General features: G+C 45.8%; 1 protein-coding gene across 1 annotated transcript in view; it reads right to left on the bottom strand.

The window, feature by feature from the left end:
- Window positions 1–17,010, bottom strand: part of Gatb (glutamyl-tRNA amidotransferase subunit B) — a 76,194-nt gene that overhangs the window by 41,432 nt on the left and 17,752 nt on the right. Inside the window, exons 3-5 of the mRNA XM_051157389.1 lie at window positions 5,619–5,732; window positions 2,944–3,142; window positions 2,404–2,526 (exon numbers count right to left, since the gene is read on the bottom strand). Coding sequence (XP_051013346.1) covers window positions 2,404–2,526; window positions 2,944–3,142; window positions 5,619–5,732 — 436 coding nt within the window. The remainder of the gene's footprint in view (window positions 1–2,403; window positions 2,527–2,943; window positions 3,143–5,618; window positions 5,733–17,010) is intronic.

Below are 17,010 nucleotides of genomic sequence, written 5' to 3'. Positions count from 1 at the left end.
ACACCGTGTAGAAAGAAAGGAGGCAGCGCATGTGCAGGCAGCTGCAGTGCAGGCACTTCTAACGTGTCTTGGACAAAGAGCCTCACTTGCCTTCCTTGTAAACATGTATATCACCATCACCAGGAATGCTGAAATGTTTAAGTCACAGCATAAACTGTTTCAGTAATAAACCTCCCACATGCTGAACACACCAACTAGTAGACAGTGTCCCTGCTGAAGTACTTAGTAGGTCTACTTCCATTTCCATTCAGATCCACACACTGCTTTGGGAGCTCTCTTAACAGCAGCAAGATGGTGACCATGAGGAGAAAATGACTCAGAAGCTGGGCTACGGTGGTCACTGCTCATTAGCAAAACTACCACGAACTCACTAAATGGAGCCCAGACCAGCTCACACTTCGGTCCGTAAGCACCAAGTCTACCGCTCTCCTCAAGATAGCCTTCAGGTCCAAGTGCAGCCTCCAGTGTTGGCACAATGCTCTCACAGTGGCGAGGTGACAAAAATGAGCAAAGGCAGTTAGGCTGAGAATATGCTAATGGACCGAGAAGCCAGACTCTTGAAGGCTCCAGGCAGGCCTCGGCACTCCAGAGCACTTCAGAACTAGAATTGCTAGGCTACTGTGTGGAAGCAAAGCTGCTGGATTTGTGCTGGAAAGAAACGCATATGAAGGTACAGAAAGCATCACAAGTGTGATGCAATGGACGTGTTCAGCTGCCACTGACCCGTGAACCTTTGCCATTGTGACCAAGGGGGGACTCCTCCTCAGCTAACAGGTGGTCATATTGTTCCGTAGGTTTGAAGGAGGCAGTGATTTTGAGAATATCTAAAAACTTTAAAAGCATGATAGAGAATCAATGCTTAGCGCATTAATGGCTAACCATACAACCTGCCCATATTTCATTTATGTCCTATGGGCAGAAAAAGCAGCATAAGTGATAAATGGAAAATGGAGAATTCCCTTATTCCTTCACAGTCTATCCTTTATGCTACTCAACTCATGGGAGCTATTTCCCCAGCCTTTAGTTTAAAGATGAGAGCAAATAAGCAAGCTTGGTTTCAAGTCTCATTTGTAGCAGGACTTTTAAAGTTGTAATTTATCATTTGTAAGATGTCCTCTGTGACAAGCATGACATTAACACTTCAGAAGGCCCTGTGACATGAAGACATGTGATGTGATCAGGGTGTCCCAGCACTCAGCACCAGCAGGGAGATGGACATCGTCATCACGATACATCCTAAGCGTGCACTGTGGCCACTTTAATGTGGATGCTATGGAAACAGGACGTAAATGCAAAGCTTGTATTCTGTCTGGAAGGGCCTGGATGGTGTGAGAGTTTGTATACAGCCCCTGGAAAGGGAAAATGGGGGAAACCATGCGAGAGGTTCACTCTCAGCGATTTAAGGGACTTCAAAGGAATACTGGGCAAGGGCCAAGAAAAAGCTTCCTTGAAGAAACAGATGCCAATGGACCCATGACTTACTTTAAATGTGCTGGATGTGCTTCACTGTGACAGTGTCACTCATGTATACGATGTGACTTCATCACATTCCAGACCCAAGAGAGCAAGGGCCTCTCGGCTTCAACGTAAAGGTCAAGGCAGTTTGATACAGTCTTTTTCTTTTTGTAGTGCTAGGAACTGAACCTAGGCCTCATATATGCCAGGTAAACACTCCACTGAGCTGCATCTCTGGCCTGTGTAATCACAACATTTGTTTACAGCCAATAAACTGGCTTTACCTGCACATACATAATAACGTTTACTCAAGTTTTAAACTTATTGGGTTATTGCTGTTTCTTGAGACAGGCCACTGTTTGGCCTTGACTGGCCTCAGACTTTCTCTGTAGACCAGGCTGGTCTTGAACCCACAGAGATCTACCTGCCTCTGTCTGCTGGGTGCTAGAATTAAAGGTGCTTTAATTGTACAAATGAATGGGAAACAATTTGATATTTTGCTATTGGCATCCACATACCTGTGTATGTATATATACATACTGTGTAATAATCAAATCAGGGTAGTTCACAGTCTAAGATGGATGAAAATTTTACATAAAAAAGAGAAATAGATCTTCCAAAACTAGCGACTGGCTATGTATACAGAACTCATAAACTAAGAATTATCCTTTATGAACAGTGTCCTCTTCTGAGGTCTGACCTGTACACGCCTCCTGAACCCTCTCAGCCATCATGTGGCAGCTGTGTCTCCTGACTCCTACGCTCATGCTCTGGCTCAGTGTGCATGCAGTGCTGCTGCTTCTTATTGTTTGTTTGGGGCTCATGAAAAGAGTACGAGGGAAATTCTAGGGGGGAAAAGGAGTGGGGTACAAAGGGCTAAATACAGAATGTGCTGGAAGCGAGAAGGAGAAGCTGTAGAGCAGGGATGCTCCCTGTGCAGCCTTCTACCTGACATGTTGGCTTGGCTGGTCCCCAGGGCTTGAAGGATCAGCTGCAGTTCCCTGACAGCTAGGGCTGCCTCTTCTCCACAGCACAGGTCAGGCTCCAGGACTACCTCGAGAAGGCCAACTCCTACGGAAGAGAGGAGAGTCAGCCTGGCTTGGGTTTGGATCTTAGGAAGACCTGGCATTAATGCAGGACCCTCAAAGCAACCCCCTCCCTCCTTCCCCCACATCTGGAGCTTGTCGATTTTAAACTCTGGCTCATTTCCTTCACTATCTGCTTGGGGCTATCCAGCTGTGGGGCTGTGACAAGGCGGATAGGCCTGTCTGATGTTAGGGTGAGTAACTGGCAAGCCTAGCAGTGAGCATGGTTCAAGCTGTGCTCTCTCACCAGCTCTGCCAATACCAACACAGATATTTTGATCTCTGTCAGTCAGGCTCCTGTGTCTGCCTTCTCAATTGGTTTGAGAAAAGTCTAGAAGGGAGGAGAAGTGCCTAAGACCCCAGAGCAGAGAGAGTTGGAAGGAGGAGGGCAGACCCAGCCTACCGGCTCTATTCAAGTCGATGAGAGTCTGCGACCTCAGGTCATCATGGAGGCTTTTGCCGCTGTCCTGCTCCAGCTGGATCTGCTTGATCCTCACCGTCTTGGTGGTTACCTGGCTCCGCTTCTTCCCTAGGTAGACACTGTATGTCAAGTGCCCATTGGCAGCAATCGGGAGCCTCTGCTGGGTGATCTGGTAGCCTGCCTGCTCGCAAACAAACATGAAGCACAGTCACTAGTCCAGAACTGAAAGCTGGGATCCGCTTCACTTTGAGTTTCACATCATAAAGGTTTGCTTGAAACAGACCCAAAGAACAGGAGAAACAGGAGGCAAAAAGAAAAAAGAAAAAAAAAAAAGAGCTTATATATAGCTGTCTTCTTTAGCCTGTCTTTTTCTGGCTTTTCCCATCACCCCATTCCCACCCAAAGTCTCTTGCCCCCAATAACAATGCAATTAGCAACACAAACCCCACCTTGCATGCTGGAGTGCCATTTTTGGGAATAACAGTAATCTCATTGTCGGAGGCCCCTAAGAAAAGAATTTATTGTTTTCATTTAGCTCATTAGCCTAAACTCTGCATCTCATCACCGGGCTCCTGCTGAGCCCTTATTAGAGAGTGCTGGCTAAGCAGCTAGCCATGCAACATGGCTTACGGCAACCGCCATCACATTTTAGCTTGTTTGGGCTCTGTTTTCAGGTAGGCAATCATGCCAACTGTCCTTCCCTTGTTCCTCTGGCCAGAAAGTGTTGTGATATGCTGGATAGCATATAGCATGGAAAAAATAAATATATGATGGCTGTTGCAAGGGTGCTTGCCTCTCCTTCTAAATCAATGGTTCTCAACTTGCAGGTCATGACTCCTTAAGAGGTTGAATGGTCCTTTTACAGGGGTAGCCTAAGACCACTGGAAAACTCAGATATTTATATTACAATTCATAGTGGTAACAAAATTACAGTTATGAAGTAGTAACAAACATAATGTGACGGCTGGGGGTCAGCACAGCATGAGGAACTGTGTTAAAGGGTCACAGTGTTAGGAAGGCTGAGGAGCTCTGCTGTAAATGGAAAATAAGAATTACTTTCACGCACATGCTGAGAGTGCAGGGCAATGGAAAGACTGGAGATAAACAGAAAACAATCATAGCTAAGGCATCCGCAATGCTTGCTGGACACTGCCGCCCTCATTCAATCCTACCAGCCTATGAAGTACAGGTGAGAGGGGGTCAAGGGTCATCCCGAAGCCACACACAGATGCAGGACCTCCAGGCTGCGGTGGCCCAAGTCTGTACTTCTCCCCACTAGGCAGTGAAAGGTTTTTAACATTTTTACTGCCTCAGACAATCAAGTGGACACGTCAGACAGAAGCATGTTTAATGGCAACTTCAAGGTTTCTGATGCAGGAGGCCTAAAGCAAGGTTGGAAAAGGTATAATCCTAACACAGCTCTGGGACACTGACACTGGGGACCGTGGGATCACACTTGGGGAACTGTGCAGAAGGCCAACTCCCTGTCTATGCTCAGGTAGGAGGTCCTCACCTATAAACCTGAATTCTGGTCCAGGTTGCTGGACAAAACCCCAGGGCACTTCGCTAGCTCTAAGTCTCAGGTAGACAGCAAGTGTGCTGCAGCATAGGCATGTCCTATGCATGTCATGACCGTCTGTTCTGGATCTGCTCAGCTGCCCGGCCAAGGAGAACAGGCAAAGCCTCTCCAGGGCAGAGTGGGAGTCGGGCGGTTCAGAGCTCATCTGGCATGTGCACGGCCCGAGGTTCCAGCCTCAGTACTGAAAAGGCAAACATTTCTGTTGAATTTATACAGCACAGGAGAGCTTGTGACTGGGGCTATGGGGAAGCTACAGGCTCCTCCGTGCCTTATGTTTTGTTTATGTCTGCTTATGCCCTCACCAGTGAAACCCAACTCTTCCACATCTTCAGTTCCAGGAGAACGAAGCTCCACAAAGTGTATTGCCATTGTTTTTCAAAATCATAGCTATTAGAACGTCTGATTAAATGACACAGTACTTCCAGAAATCCATTCAACATTTCAGTTTTGTTCCAGTACAATACTATGAGAAATTGGCTCTCACTCACACTGACACCACATTCAGAAAGAAACGTTCTAAATTTAGGGGGAAAGCAGGTAAATATTGAGTTTGCTGCTCAACTAATTACTATTGTTTGTGCTCATTCTGGCTTACACTTCTGCCTCCTATTGTCCAGTGACTGGGTCCTTGGGTGATGACAGGATGTCTCTGAAAGAGCTAGTCTTCTTATTAGGAAAGTCTATATAAAAGAGACACGTTCTTCCAATGCTTGCAGGGACAGTGGGCACCAACAGCAGCGTCAGCTACAGGACTAGCCTTTGTCCTAACAGGCAATTAGCGCCAAACACCATGGCTGGGAGGACCTGACAAGCACTGGCCTCTCTAGGTCCCTGTTCAATTATGAGTGAAGCAACAGAAGCAAGGCGTAAGCAAGGAGTCAGCGATCAGGACAGTCACATCCCATCTAGTAAACACCAGGGGGCTCTGCCTTCATTAGTACGGGCAGGATGGCCTGCTGCAATGGACAGAGGGCTGATTGAGAACAGGAGTGGCTCAGCCCTGGGACTTTGCTTCCATCCCTGAAGGCAGGCCCCAAGGGCTGAGGGTGTGTAAGGGCAGATCACATAGCATACTTACAGGAAGGTCTGCATAGAAGTAGTGCTTCCTGTCAAACAAGGACTTCCTGTTTACGTGGCAGTTCAGTGCCAGGCCAGTCATCACTGCAGCTTCCACACACCTCCTGTTGAGAACCTTTACAAACACCACACAAGCTTCTTTTAGAACCACAGGCCAAACAAATGCTTTGCTCCTATCTGACTTCGTCTGTAAATATTCAGCTGCGCCCTCAACAGGTGTTATCTCTGGCTCTCTGTGTGGTTAGCTTTGCTTCACAAGCCAAGGGTGTATCAGAAAGAATATTAAAAGAAATGAATGTGAGCTGGGTGGTGGTGGCACATGACTTTAATCTCAGCACTTAGGAGGCAGAAGCAGGCAGATAACTATGAGTTCAAGGCCAGCCTGGTCTACAAGGTGAGTCCAGGATAGTCAAGGCTACACAGAGAAACTCTGTCTCAAAAAAACCAAAAACAAAAAACAAAAAAAATCGCAAACAAACAAAAGAAATGAACACAACAGTGGGTTCCACTGGGCGCCGTAAACTGCCATCCCAGGGCCCCTCCCCAGTATACAGCATCAGAGAAGAGTCAAATGCTCAGAAGAGCAGCTACTGCAGGCTCTAAATGCCCTCTTCCGCTCTGCAAACCGAATCAGCAGTTACGCAGGGTCTATGTGAGGCAGTGATTTGTGAGAGCAGGTGGTGAAGTGTGCCGAGGACAGACACAGAGGGGATCCAAGAGGCTGATGGCGTGGCTGCAGTGGCAGGAAAACAAAACAAAACAAAAAACTTCTAAGAACAAAATGGATCTCTACAGCCATGGGAAGGTCTGTGAGCTGCTGAACTTGAGGATAAGATAAAGTTCTGTGTTCTGACGGAAGATCTGTGGTATTCTCTGGTGCAGCTGTCATTTCTCTATAATATTATATTGAGCATATGGCATAGTATTTATATTCTAGGTTAGTGTAGGTAATGCTTCCCAGTGAGGTTCTATATAGTTTTACTTCAGCCTTTACAGCAGCCCTGGAAAGAAGAAACTTAGTACTGTCCCAGGATTTCAGGTACAGAAAAGCCAAGCCCCTCCTGAGAGATCTGAGAGACTGGCCAAGGAGCCCAGTGATATGTAAAGGCAGCTCTGAGGCCAGCATGCACTCCCTGTGTGGCGGCCGAATTCCTGAGGCTTGCAGACTGGCTTTCTCAGCTGAGATGATGGAAACTGACTGGACGAGCAGACTGGAAAGTAAACTGTGTAACAGAACAGAGATGCATCTCTAATGACGGCAATGTCTAAGCCCCCAAAGGAAACCCAACAGATTCCTCCTGGACACATCCTTACCCCTCGTTCTTGAAATCTAAGAAAGTCAGCGATGGAGACATCTCCCGGCATTTCCAAGTTCTTCATTGTGGGTCTCTTAATATTGTCAGCTCTGTAATAATATTGGCTTTCAAGGAAAGCTGTGCGTGGGGACCAGGATGATCTAATTATCAGTGCTTTCACTTGCCAGGGTTTGACATCTCGTGGAAGCATTGTTATTGCAATACTGATGGAGCTGGTAGAGAGTTCTGCCCACCCTGAGCCTGGTGACCGGGGTCAAGGCACATAGGCTATAATGTTGGAGCCCTGGCCCCGAGCTGAGCTCTTGCTGAGCCTAGGACACAGCCTGCCTGCTAGTACAGTCTCCACTGCTCTGGTCTACATCTCATCTGCTGGCAGCCGCCCAGCGGTTTCCCAACATCTACTTTCTTTTACACTTGGGCCCAGCATGCTTCCTCCCCTAGGCATGGAGAGAACACAGGCCATTCTGTTCTGAGCATGCACAGTAAGTTGCTTGTTCCTGGCACCAGCAGAGAGTCTGGAGCTGTGGGTGACCACATCTTCTCACTGTTCTTATCAAGTACACAGGCACTTGATAAGCCATCAATTTCCAAAGAAGAATGCAGTAAAACACACAAACATTACAGTGATACTGAATATACTTTAATCTTTTTCTGATGATTTAGGAGCCTTGAAGTGCTTCAGGGTCAGAATTATAAACATCAATCGTCACCGCACTACAGCTGCACAGAGGGGCTAGTAAACAGAGTGCCAGCTAAAAGAATGCCAAGAAAAGAGAATTTATTATCATCTTAGTCAAGCTGCTTGTGACAGATGGAAGGCCAGGTCAACATGTTCTGAGGATAGAGCAAAAAATGAAAAATTCAAAATATTTCCTGAATGTCTATAATGTACCAAACATCAGGGACACAGAGACAAATAGGACTTTGTCCCTGTGTCTGCCCTTGGATAACCTGTGGGGATGAGACAACCCTGCCTTTTTCACCACCGGGGTGGATCCTGTTAAATATGTACCTTGTCATACTTTGTTACCTAGTCTCTCAGTGGTACATATACCCCCACGATCAAAGACCAAGCTCTGGCACGTTCCAGCTACTTCCTAGATCTCCACTCTCATGTTTTATTAGGCCCTGCCCTTATGGGTCAAGTCCTCTACACACTTACAGAATCCACTCTCACTCTGCCCTGAAAATCTTACTGAGGCACCACCACTCTGCACAGTGGTCACTGTCCTTCCTAGGCACCAACCTTGTCTTCTATGTATTCCATTTGCACTTGCAGCATATTGGATTGAATCTGTTCCCTACACTTCTACAGAACCACAAATCTCCTGAGAATGGGAACTCCTTCTATCCCTAGACTCTGTGCAGAGTGTGAAGAGAGGCGCTCAGTTCACGTCAGTGAACTCAAGTGAGGACGAGGGTAACAGGACAGTCTCACAGAGGCAGTGATATCTGAGTCTCTTTCAAAGTGTTACCTGCCACCTTCTGGCTTTTGAAGTTGTTTCTAGAAATTCTCTAAGTGACAAAGAGATTATATACGGCATGATCAAAGGAATAACCTGAGAATTCAAACAACCAACTTGTCTTGAAGAAAGCATGTTCCAGAATTTTCTTTCAGTAGAAACAATTTCAGTGACTACAAAGATGATAGGGTGAGTCCTAGCAACTCTCATGTGGAAGTAAGTCGAAGACCCTGGTACTCAGACACAGGGACACACCTTTCTCAGCTGAGCCTTCAGAGCCTCCCCTTTGGTGTCAGGCATGACCCACAGCAAGAACTCACTGTGCACTGGTGGTAGGACAGGAGGGATGAATGCTGTGTGTATCATGTAAATTTGTCATGCTATCCTCGTAGTAATCTGAAGGTGGACACTGTCATGGTCTCCCTGCGGATACTGAAGGGAGGCATCAGGACGAGGGAATGTGGTGCACACAGAAGCAGAACAAGAAGTCGGGCTCCAAAACCCAGACTCTTGACCACTATACTCAACTCTGAACCTTCAAAGACGAAAGCAAGTTGTTTTCAGATCTTGAAACTGCCAACACCTACCACCGCTTCAGAGCAGCACCCCCAAACAACTTCATCCTAGACCATTTAAGGCAGCTCCTGCCTCTGATGTTCCATTCCTTACCAGCTTCTAGCTCTACAGGTCTGTTTCCAGATGTTCCACTCCATGGTGCTTTGTGCACCTTTCTGAACACTCAGTATACAGTGAGTATCCAGTGGCACATGGGAGGTTTGGTGACAGGTGGGCCTGTGGATTTCATAAATCAGCAGAGAATGTCCCACTGGTAGATTTCTGACAAAGGAACTCACACTAGGACTTCTCAAGCAGGAAGTTAATTCTTTCACGGGAAGATAAGGAAGCTGCGGCAGGTAGAGTGGAGGATGAAATAGACAGTGGATGGACAGTCAGCAAGTTTCATGACTAAAAGGCTGGGAGGACCTGAGTCTGGAAAAGGAAATCAGGGGTACTGAATGCTTCTTAGAACTGCTTATTTGGCTTGTGCGAAACACGAGCAGCACTGTAACCATCATTTTTTACAAACTAAAATATACCCATGTCACAAGGCACAATAATAAACAACCCAGTAACATACCTGGGACCTCCAAGGAGAGATGACCCCAATGTGATAAACAGTGTTCTAGTTTGGAAGTCCATTTAGCTTAACTAAACAAGCAAGTCTTGCTCCTGAGTACAACGCACTTCACCTGTTGCAATGCCAGGTACACGCTAAACAAGCACCGAATTGTTTTATTATCCTGATCTCCCTCCTGTATCTTCTAGTAATCCAGGACTCCAGCCAAACCCCATGCTCTTCCACCAAGACTTCTCCCCTTCACCTAGCCAGAGGCCACCTCGACTCCCCTCCAGGAGCCTTTGTTAGAACCAGCGTGTTCAGATACTTCCTCGGCTTAAAGCTCCGCTTCCCTGCTCCCATCAGCCGCGGGACTGCTGCTTAGAGACCCCTCAAGCCCCAAATGACCCAGCTGAATCACGCTCTGGCCCCTCTTGGTCCAATACACCCACTCAGCACTCTGCATCCGGCCACACTAATGTGTTCCTCTGTGCACACTGCTGCTTCCGAGAAGACCCCTGGATGTGCACGATCTGACCCGTCACTGCTCCAATACAAGCACTCTTTCCTGTCTTCCTCAGCCCTCGGGGAAGTACCAGCCCCTTCACAGACCGAATTCTCAGGGGACAATCAAATCATTCTGCTTGGTTCTTCTTTTGCCCCATCACCTAAATATAATACCAAACTGATTAAACATTTGCTAAGATAATGAATAATTTAACATTCCCTTTATCAACATCCCAACGATGATAGCTATGAGATAAAAGCAGAGCTATTCTAGAAAAGCATCAGTCAGGAAAAAGGAAATATTCTTAGCATGTGAAACAGAACAAATCATGAGCAAAGACTTCACTGCACAGATGACAGAAGGGTGGAAATGTCAAAGAGGGCACAGTGAGGCAACTAGGGGGAATCTCCTCAGCAAAAGCCACCCCTTATCTAGGGCTGCAGGGACGGGGGGAAAGGGGGACTACTGGAGAACACTGGGAACACGATGGAGCTGCACCCCAAAAGCTGGAGAGCTGCAGTCAGAAAGACCTATAGCACACATACACACACATACAGAGCCGGGGGGGGGGGAGATATGCTGGTGAAGGGGGGCGGTAAGAGGTGCTGGCAAAGGCCTAGAAAAAAGCAGAAGCAATGCTTTGCTTCCTTCATCCTGGCTGCCATTTTCAGCACAGCACCTTGTTGGCCAAACCCAGCCAAGAGCCGGGGATCAGGGAAATGGGAGGCATGGATCTGTGTGCTGGCCTCGACTGTAACAGCAAGCACACACATTTCTCCAGCCTCTTCTAAAATTTTACTCTTTTAATAAGTAAATAATAAGCTGCATTCTCAGGTCTATCTGCCCAGCATGAAATTCTGGAATTTTCACATTCTGGAAGCAGGAATGGTGAAATGATGCTACTAATTAAGGAATGTAGGTAATTACTCCACATAACTTGAACTAAATGAACTCTGGGTCTGCATCTAGGAGTTTTAAGCAAACTGACAGAATAAAGGTTCACAACCTACTCAAGTTAATTCTCTAGGATTTGAGCATTTTTATGGTATGTTAATTATAAATACAGTTCATTAAAACCATCTCTAGGACCTATCCTGGTAAATATCTGGGTATATTTCAAAGGAAAAATGATGTCTTTCAAAGCAGTCTGCAACTCAAATCATTCTTCTGTTGGTACCACTCTGCCTTTACCTGGTGAGCCTATGACGCTATGTCACTCCTAGGCCAATGAGAACCATCAGTACATCCTATGAAAGTTGAGGCAACACAGCACGACTGTGTCTCCACTGAAACTCCATCTACTAAAGCACTAAAACAAAGACTATAAGGTGATGTTTCCCCCCAAAAGCCCAAATGGCAATTATTCTGTGAAATTTATACTATAGCTGACAAATCTGATAATTAGGATATAGCATGGTAAATGTTTTAATTTATAGAGAGAAGTAATTAAAATTTAGTAAGTGAAAATAAGGCAGTAAAAGAGGCCTTTATCTTACTGCTAGCCATAAATTTGTCTCAAAGCATGATCCCTGATGCGTATTCAAAGCAAGCTGCCACACGACACATTTCACTACCATAGAGAAACCAGTTCCTCATTTCCTCACCCTAAACTTTTCGTCATCATTGAGCCCTTTCATCAACCCCCTAAACAACCGCAAAAACTCTGTTACCATAAGTAACTTGCCAAACTGCTCATTCAGTGAAGAGAATTAATTGGGAATTTCAGTCACTGGATGGAAACACGGACACACACACACACACACACGGACACGGACACACACACACGGACACTCACACAACTTATACATGTTCTTCATGTTAGCACAGGGAAGGACAAGATGCATACTACAATTCCTCTGTTTAAGTCCCCCTTTTAACCACGGCACAAAAAAAAAAAAAAAATCACATATTCATCACATAGGCAAGAAGATGGTGTGATGGGGAGTTCCAATGGTCCAGCTCCACTGCGCCCTCTGTTTCTAGCCATCTTGTACTAGCTCCACTTCCAGTAGTCAAGATGAGGGTAAGAGCCCTGCCTTGGTCTAAAGCACCAGAAGCCTTACATTTCTGTCTCTGCCAGCTAGGAAGCTCAGGTAGCTCACAGCCAGCTCACATCACTGCCAGCAAGCTCAACTGGGGGCACTGGAGACACTCTCCTGCTCTTTCCTGGGTTACAGGATACCAAAGAGCAATCCTATGGCCTCTGTCAGCACTGGACCTGCTCCCAACTTGGGAGGTGGGGAGACAGAGAGAGAGAGAGAGATGGGGGTGGGGAACATTGTGTTCTTCCACAACACTGCCTGGTTATTTTGATCTCATGTCGGAAGTCATTGATATAGTCTCATTCTTGGTTCTGAGGGACAACATGCCCTCAAGGTTCAAGTCAAAATTTGCTTTCTTCCATACACAGAAGATTAGATCAGCATTAAGTTGAAAGATTTGATTATGGTTGAGAAAGAGATAACTGGCTTGAGCCAGACAGAAATCTAAGTTAAAAAAAGAAAAAAAGGCAGCTGTGTACTCACTGTTACGTGTCATGAGTATGGAACTGAGGGGAGAAAAGCCTGTGAATATCAGAAGCAAATAGACGTGCACGCCTTCCTATCAACAACTGCACCTGAGCTGTTAGCAGCCCGGGATGTCCCCAGGGATGTTCTGAGAAGTGAGGCGTTGGAAGAGTCTCACATCTCTTCAGATGCTTCCTGGGAAGACACAAAAAATCATGGAAATTTGAAGGGGAAGAGAATGTGCATGTGTGTGCACATACCAAGCTGCCTGTAGGCAATAATCTGTATAATTATGGATGCTTCAACAATATATAATAAAATTAAATAGATGGCCTGGACATGTGTTTAAAATATCAGTTTTGAAGGGTAAATGAAAAAAGACAAAGGAAAAAGTGAAAAGGGGAAAGAAAAAGAAAAAGAAAACAAAATAAACAGGACTATAGAAATATGACAACTAAATGCAATGTACAATCTTTGACTCAATTCTAGAATGGAAAAACAAAACATACCCTTGAATATGAACTATGTCAAATGATGACACCGTGTCAAGGCTAGTTCTTCTGAGTGTAACATTAACAGGAATCTACATATGAGAATGCCATCCCCCCACCAGGTGACAGATACTGAAATATTTAGGAATAAAGTTCTATGTTATGTGTAACTTATTCTCAAGTGGCTCACCTAAATGGGGGCAATCTAAGGGCAAAGAGAATATTCAGTTCTCCTAGTTTTTCTATAAATGTGAATGATTTCTGAATAAAAATGTAGGGGAGGAACGATGGTGAGATGTGATAAGATGCCACAGAAAAGAGAGAGGGAGGCAGAGCTGGAGCAGAGGGGGCTGTTTGCCTGGATGCTAACTTGTAAGTCACTTGGCACCTGAAGCGTCTATTCACTAAACAGTTGCTGTTCGCTAAAAACAAGTTTTCTAAGTGAAAGCATCATATATACTAACTGTATCAAGACCTTCCTATGTTATAGATTCAGTTAATATAGGCTATATTAAGATCCCTATATAGGCGATGAAGTATGGTGCAACTCTCAGTAAAATGAAACAAAGAATATCTGTGCACAGAGGATTCCACAATATCTATAGATAACCTAAAAATACTATACATAGGTAGCCACGCTCACTTTTAGAGTACAAAAAGATTCATTATTTTACAATGCTTTATTTAATGGTCACTCTTGCATATCTATGTGGACTAAACTCACCCCATTCCTCCCCCTCCCATTCTATTTTTACCAGTTACATCTTTTTTTAGTTGAAAATACGTTCATGAAAGTTGGGAAGCTGGAGATGGCTCAACCATTAAGAGTGTGTACTGCTCTTGCAGAGGACCTGAGTCTTGATCCTAGCAACAATGTAAGGAGACTCACAAGCACTTGGAACCCCGGCTGGGGAGCGAGGGGCGGGGCAGGGGCGGGGCAGGGATGGGGGATCTGACTGATGCCTCTGGCTCCAAGGGCACCTGAACTGTTGTGCACATACTCATACAAATACAAAAGCACGCACACACAATGGAAAACAAAAGCTCTCATTCTGTTGCTTCACTATGGAAATATGTGTGCACACGGTCCAATTTGTGCTTCTCTAAAGGAAAGGGGCTAGGATTTCTGTTATTCAAATTTTAGTACTAACTATTACTCAGATTACTGTGCCATCGAAGTTATTTCAGGAGATTGGTAGCTATTTACCACCACCATCCTATTTGCCATAATAAAATGAATACTATATAATATGACGACAAAATGAATGCTATAATAATACCAAATAAAGTCTCTATAAAACGATAAAGTGAATACCAGATAAAATCTCTGTGGGCCTTGAGAGTCTAGGAGATGCTTTCCCAGACATGAACTTCTCTGCACAGACGTAAAACTGGAAGGTGAAAAGAACCAAGGTAAGGAAGGCACCTGACTGCGGTGACAAGCAAAGGTGAAGAATGGCTGCGGGCATTCTAAAGGCTTACAAAGGCTGTAAAGAAAAATTCACCGTTACATTTTGTTGGAAGTGAACAAGCAGCAAATACTACAGAAGGCAACAGTCTGGTGCTTTCCACTAAGACTGGCAGCAAGGCAGTTCTCACCCGTGTTTGTAGGTAGGTTGCTGGCTTCCCTGAGTCACTGGCTAAATCAAGCCCTCAGCAGCCTCTCCGAGGTGGGGTTGGAGCCCCTGACCCTGCTCACCGGGTGGTAAGAGAGCCTGACAATCCCAGATTCCCACCTGTCTGGCAGAGCATGAGTGAGAAAGGTCCTTGATTATGATTGCTGCTTCTATGCCTGTGATGTAGGAGGTTCAAACAACAAAGTGTGGACTGCCTTAGGCCTCCCGGAAACATCGTGTATTTTCATTCCCATCTATTGTTCCTGCCAGCTCTAGTCTTTTCTCTAAGGATGTGGCTGGATGCAGAAGGCCGAGAGGCACCAGGCTCACTAGCATGAGGAACAGAATGCTCTTTGAGGAGCACAGCCCGCTTACCTAACTCTGCCAGAATCATCTCGCCCACGTTTGCCATCTCTAGATGCCAAGGCAAAATGACTTCCTAGCTTTGCCAAGATTCTAAAAAGAGACGAGGGAAAACATTGTCCAAGATGCCATAGTATAGAAGGTGGCCAGATCTTCTCCCGCCCCCCAGTGCTAAACATGGAACTAAAAGTACCTAACAGTGTCCACCTTACAAAGGTCTGTCCAGAGGCCTCAGACCAACCACAACGACATACGTGTAGCGTGAACACAGAATTCCCCAAAACCCACCCTAATGTCTCACATCTTCTGCCAGGTATGCCACAGATGCTAAAATAGCCTCATGTCAGAGTCCAGGTGATCTCCATTCCCTTGTCCCCTATATACAAGACCTTTCTACCCCATACCCTTCTGTGCCCCCAAAGAGTCCCTTTTCTGACAAGTGAGTTGAAAAACTGAACTGGTCATGTATGGACTGGCTGTAGAGGAACAGCACTCCCATCACAGGCTCCTTGTCTAAATCCTCAGAACAAAGCCAGAAGGAGCTCCTTTGGATGAGTGGCCCACACAGCCACTCTAACCATGTGATGATCGGTTGGCAGACGCAGGTTCTTCCACACAGTGGGGAGGCATGCAGTTTGAGGAAGCTGAGGTCAACTTGGCAGAAAGCATTAGAAGCCATTTGGCTACATATCAAGTGTATGTATCAATCAAGCAATCATCAATAATGAGGCTGATATGAGTTCTCCACTTGTCCAACTGCAGTTCTCACTGGGCAGAGGGAGTTTGATTTGTATTAAGCCCTTAAAATCGTGCTACATATTCTAGGAAACTCTTGCTAGTTCTGATAAAAATCTATCTAGAACCAGGCCACTCTCAGCATCACAAGGACACCCTGAGGTACAAGAAGTCCAAGTGGCAGCCACCAAGGCCAGGCACGCACCGGGACGGAAGTGCTTTCCCAGGTCTGCTGCAAGGTTTTAGTTCCAGAGCTGCCCATGGGAAAATGAATGGTGCCCAGCAGCATGACTTCAGGCTGCATTTATTACAGGCTTCTGTATAAATCACCAGAACAAAGCCGGTGCGAGCTACCAGAATGTCAAACAGAAATAGTGTCACAGAACACTGTTAGGGACTTTTTTAACTACTACATATTTATATCACCAAAAGACCCCTAAGCTTTGTGCTCCCAGCATCTTTGGTAATGTGCTCATATTTCTATATGCCCTTACCACCTTTTTTAGTATTACAGACTTTTTTGTGCTGTGTAGACAGAGTTCATCTGAAACAATCCAGACTTCTAAGGGTAGAACTGGCCCTTCTAACAAGGGCTCTTGAACCCCTATCTTGTTGGAGGACATATTCCAGGAGAAAAAGAAACCAGTAAGAGAGAATATGAAAATGGGACAAAAGCTTTTCCCTAGACACAATACCTATAGTTTCTTGTTCAAAACTGAGCCTGGAGAGGCAAGCCTGCTGCCCAGAAACAGGGCATGGCCACAAAGGAGCAGGCTCCTGAAACCCTGAGGGGCCTGTGGCTGCTCTGTAGACCCAGGGGGCATACCCAGGACAAGGATGTCAAGGTCCCTGCAGGTTCTCAGGGTGAGGACAGAGGAGCAAATGAACCCCAAGTCTTCATAGCTGCTCCCACTAGAGCAGCTGCTCCGCTCAGTGCTACCCTATTATTGTCTTCTGTCCCTCTTTCAGGGAATGAGGTGACCTCATTTCCACCAGCCGTTAAGGGACTGATTCATTAAGGATGAGATAAGAAAGACCACTGCAACCATTTATATGTAAAGTGTCCTGCAAAGGTCTGTGTGCAGTTCCCACCTTAGTGAAATCTTGGCTTGAGTTTGATGTTGGCAGGAGCCAGCCCTAAGGAATAACAGGCTGCTCTCAAACAAGCCCAGGTCAAATTTTCTAACTCTGTGCTCCAGGAATCCTCAAACCAAGAGACAAATGAAGTGTACCTTAGACGGGAGCACTGGACTACAGCTAATAAAGTGGTTCTCTAA

This window comes from Acomys russatus, chromosome 15 (genome assembly GCF_903995435.1).
Source record: "Acomys russatus chromosome 15, mAcoRus1.1, whole genome shotgun sequence".
NCBI classification, from domain to species: domain Eukaryota; kingdom Metazoa; phylum Chordata; class Mammalia; order Rodentia; family Muridae; genus Acomys; species Acomys russatus.
Note: the sequence above shows the minus strand (reverse complement) of the source record. Positions and strands in the feature narration are given on the sequence as shown.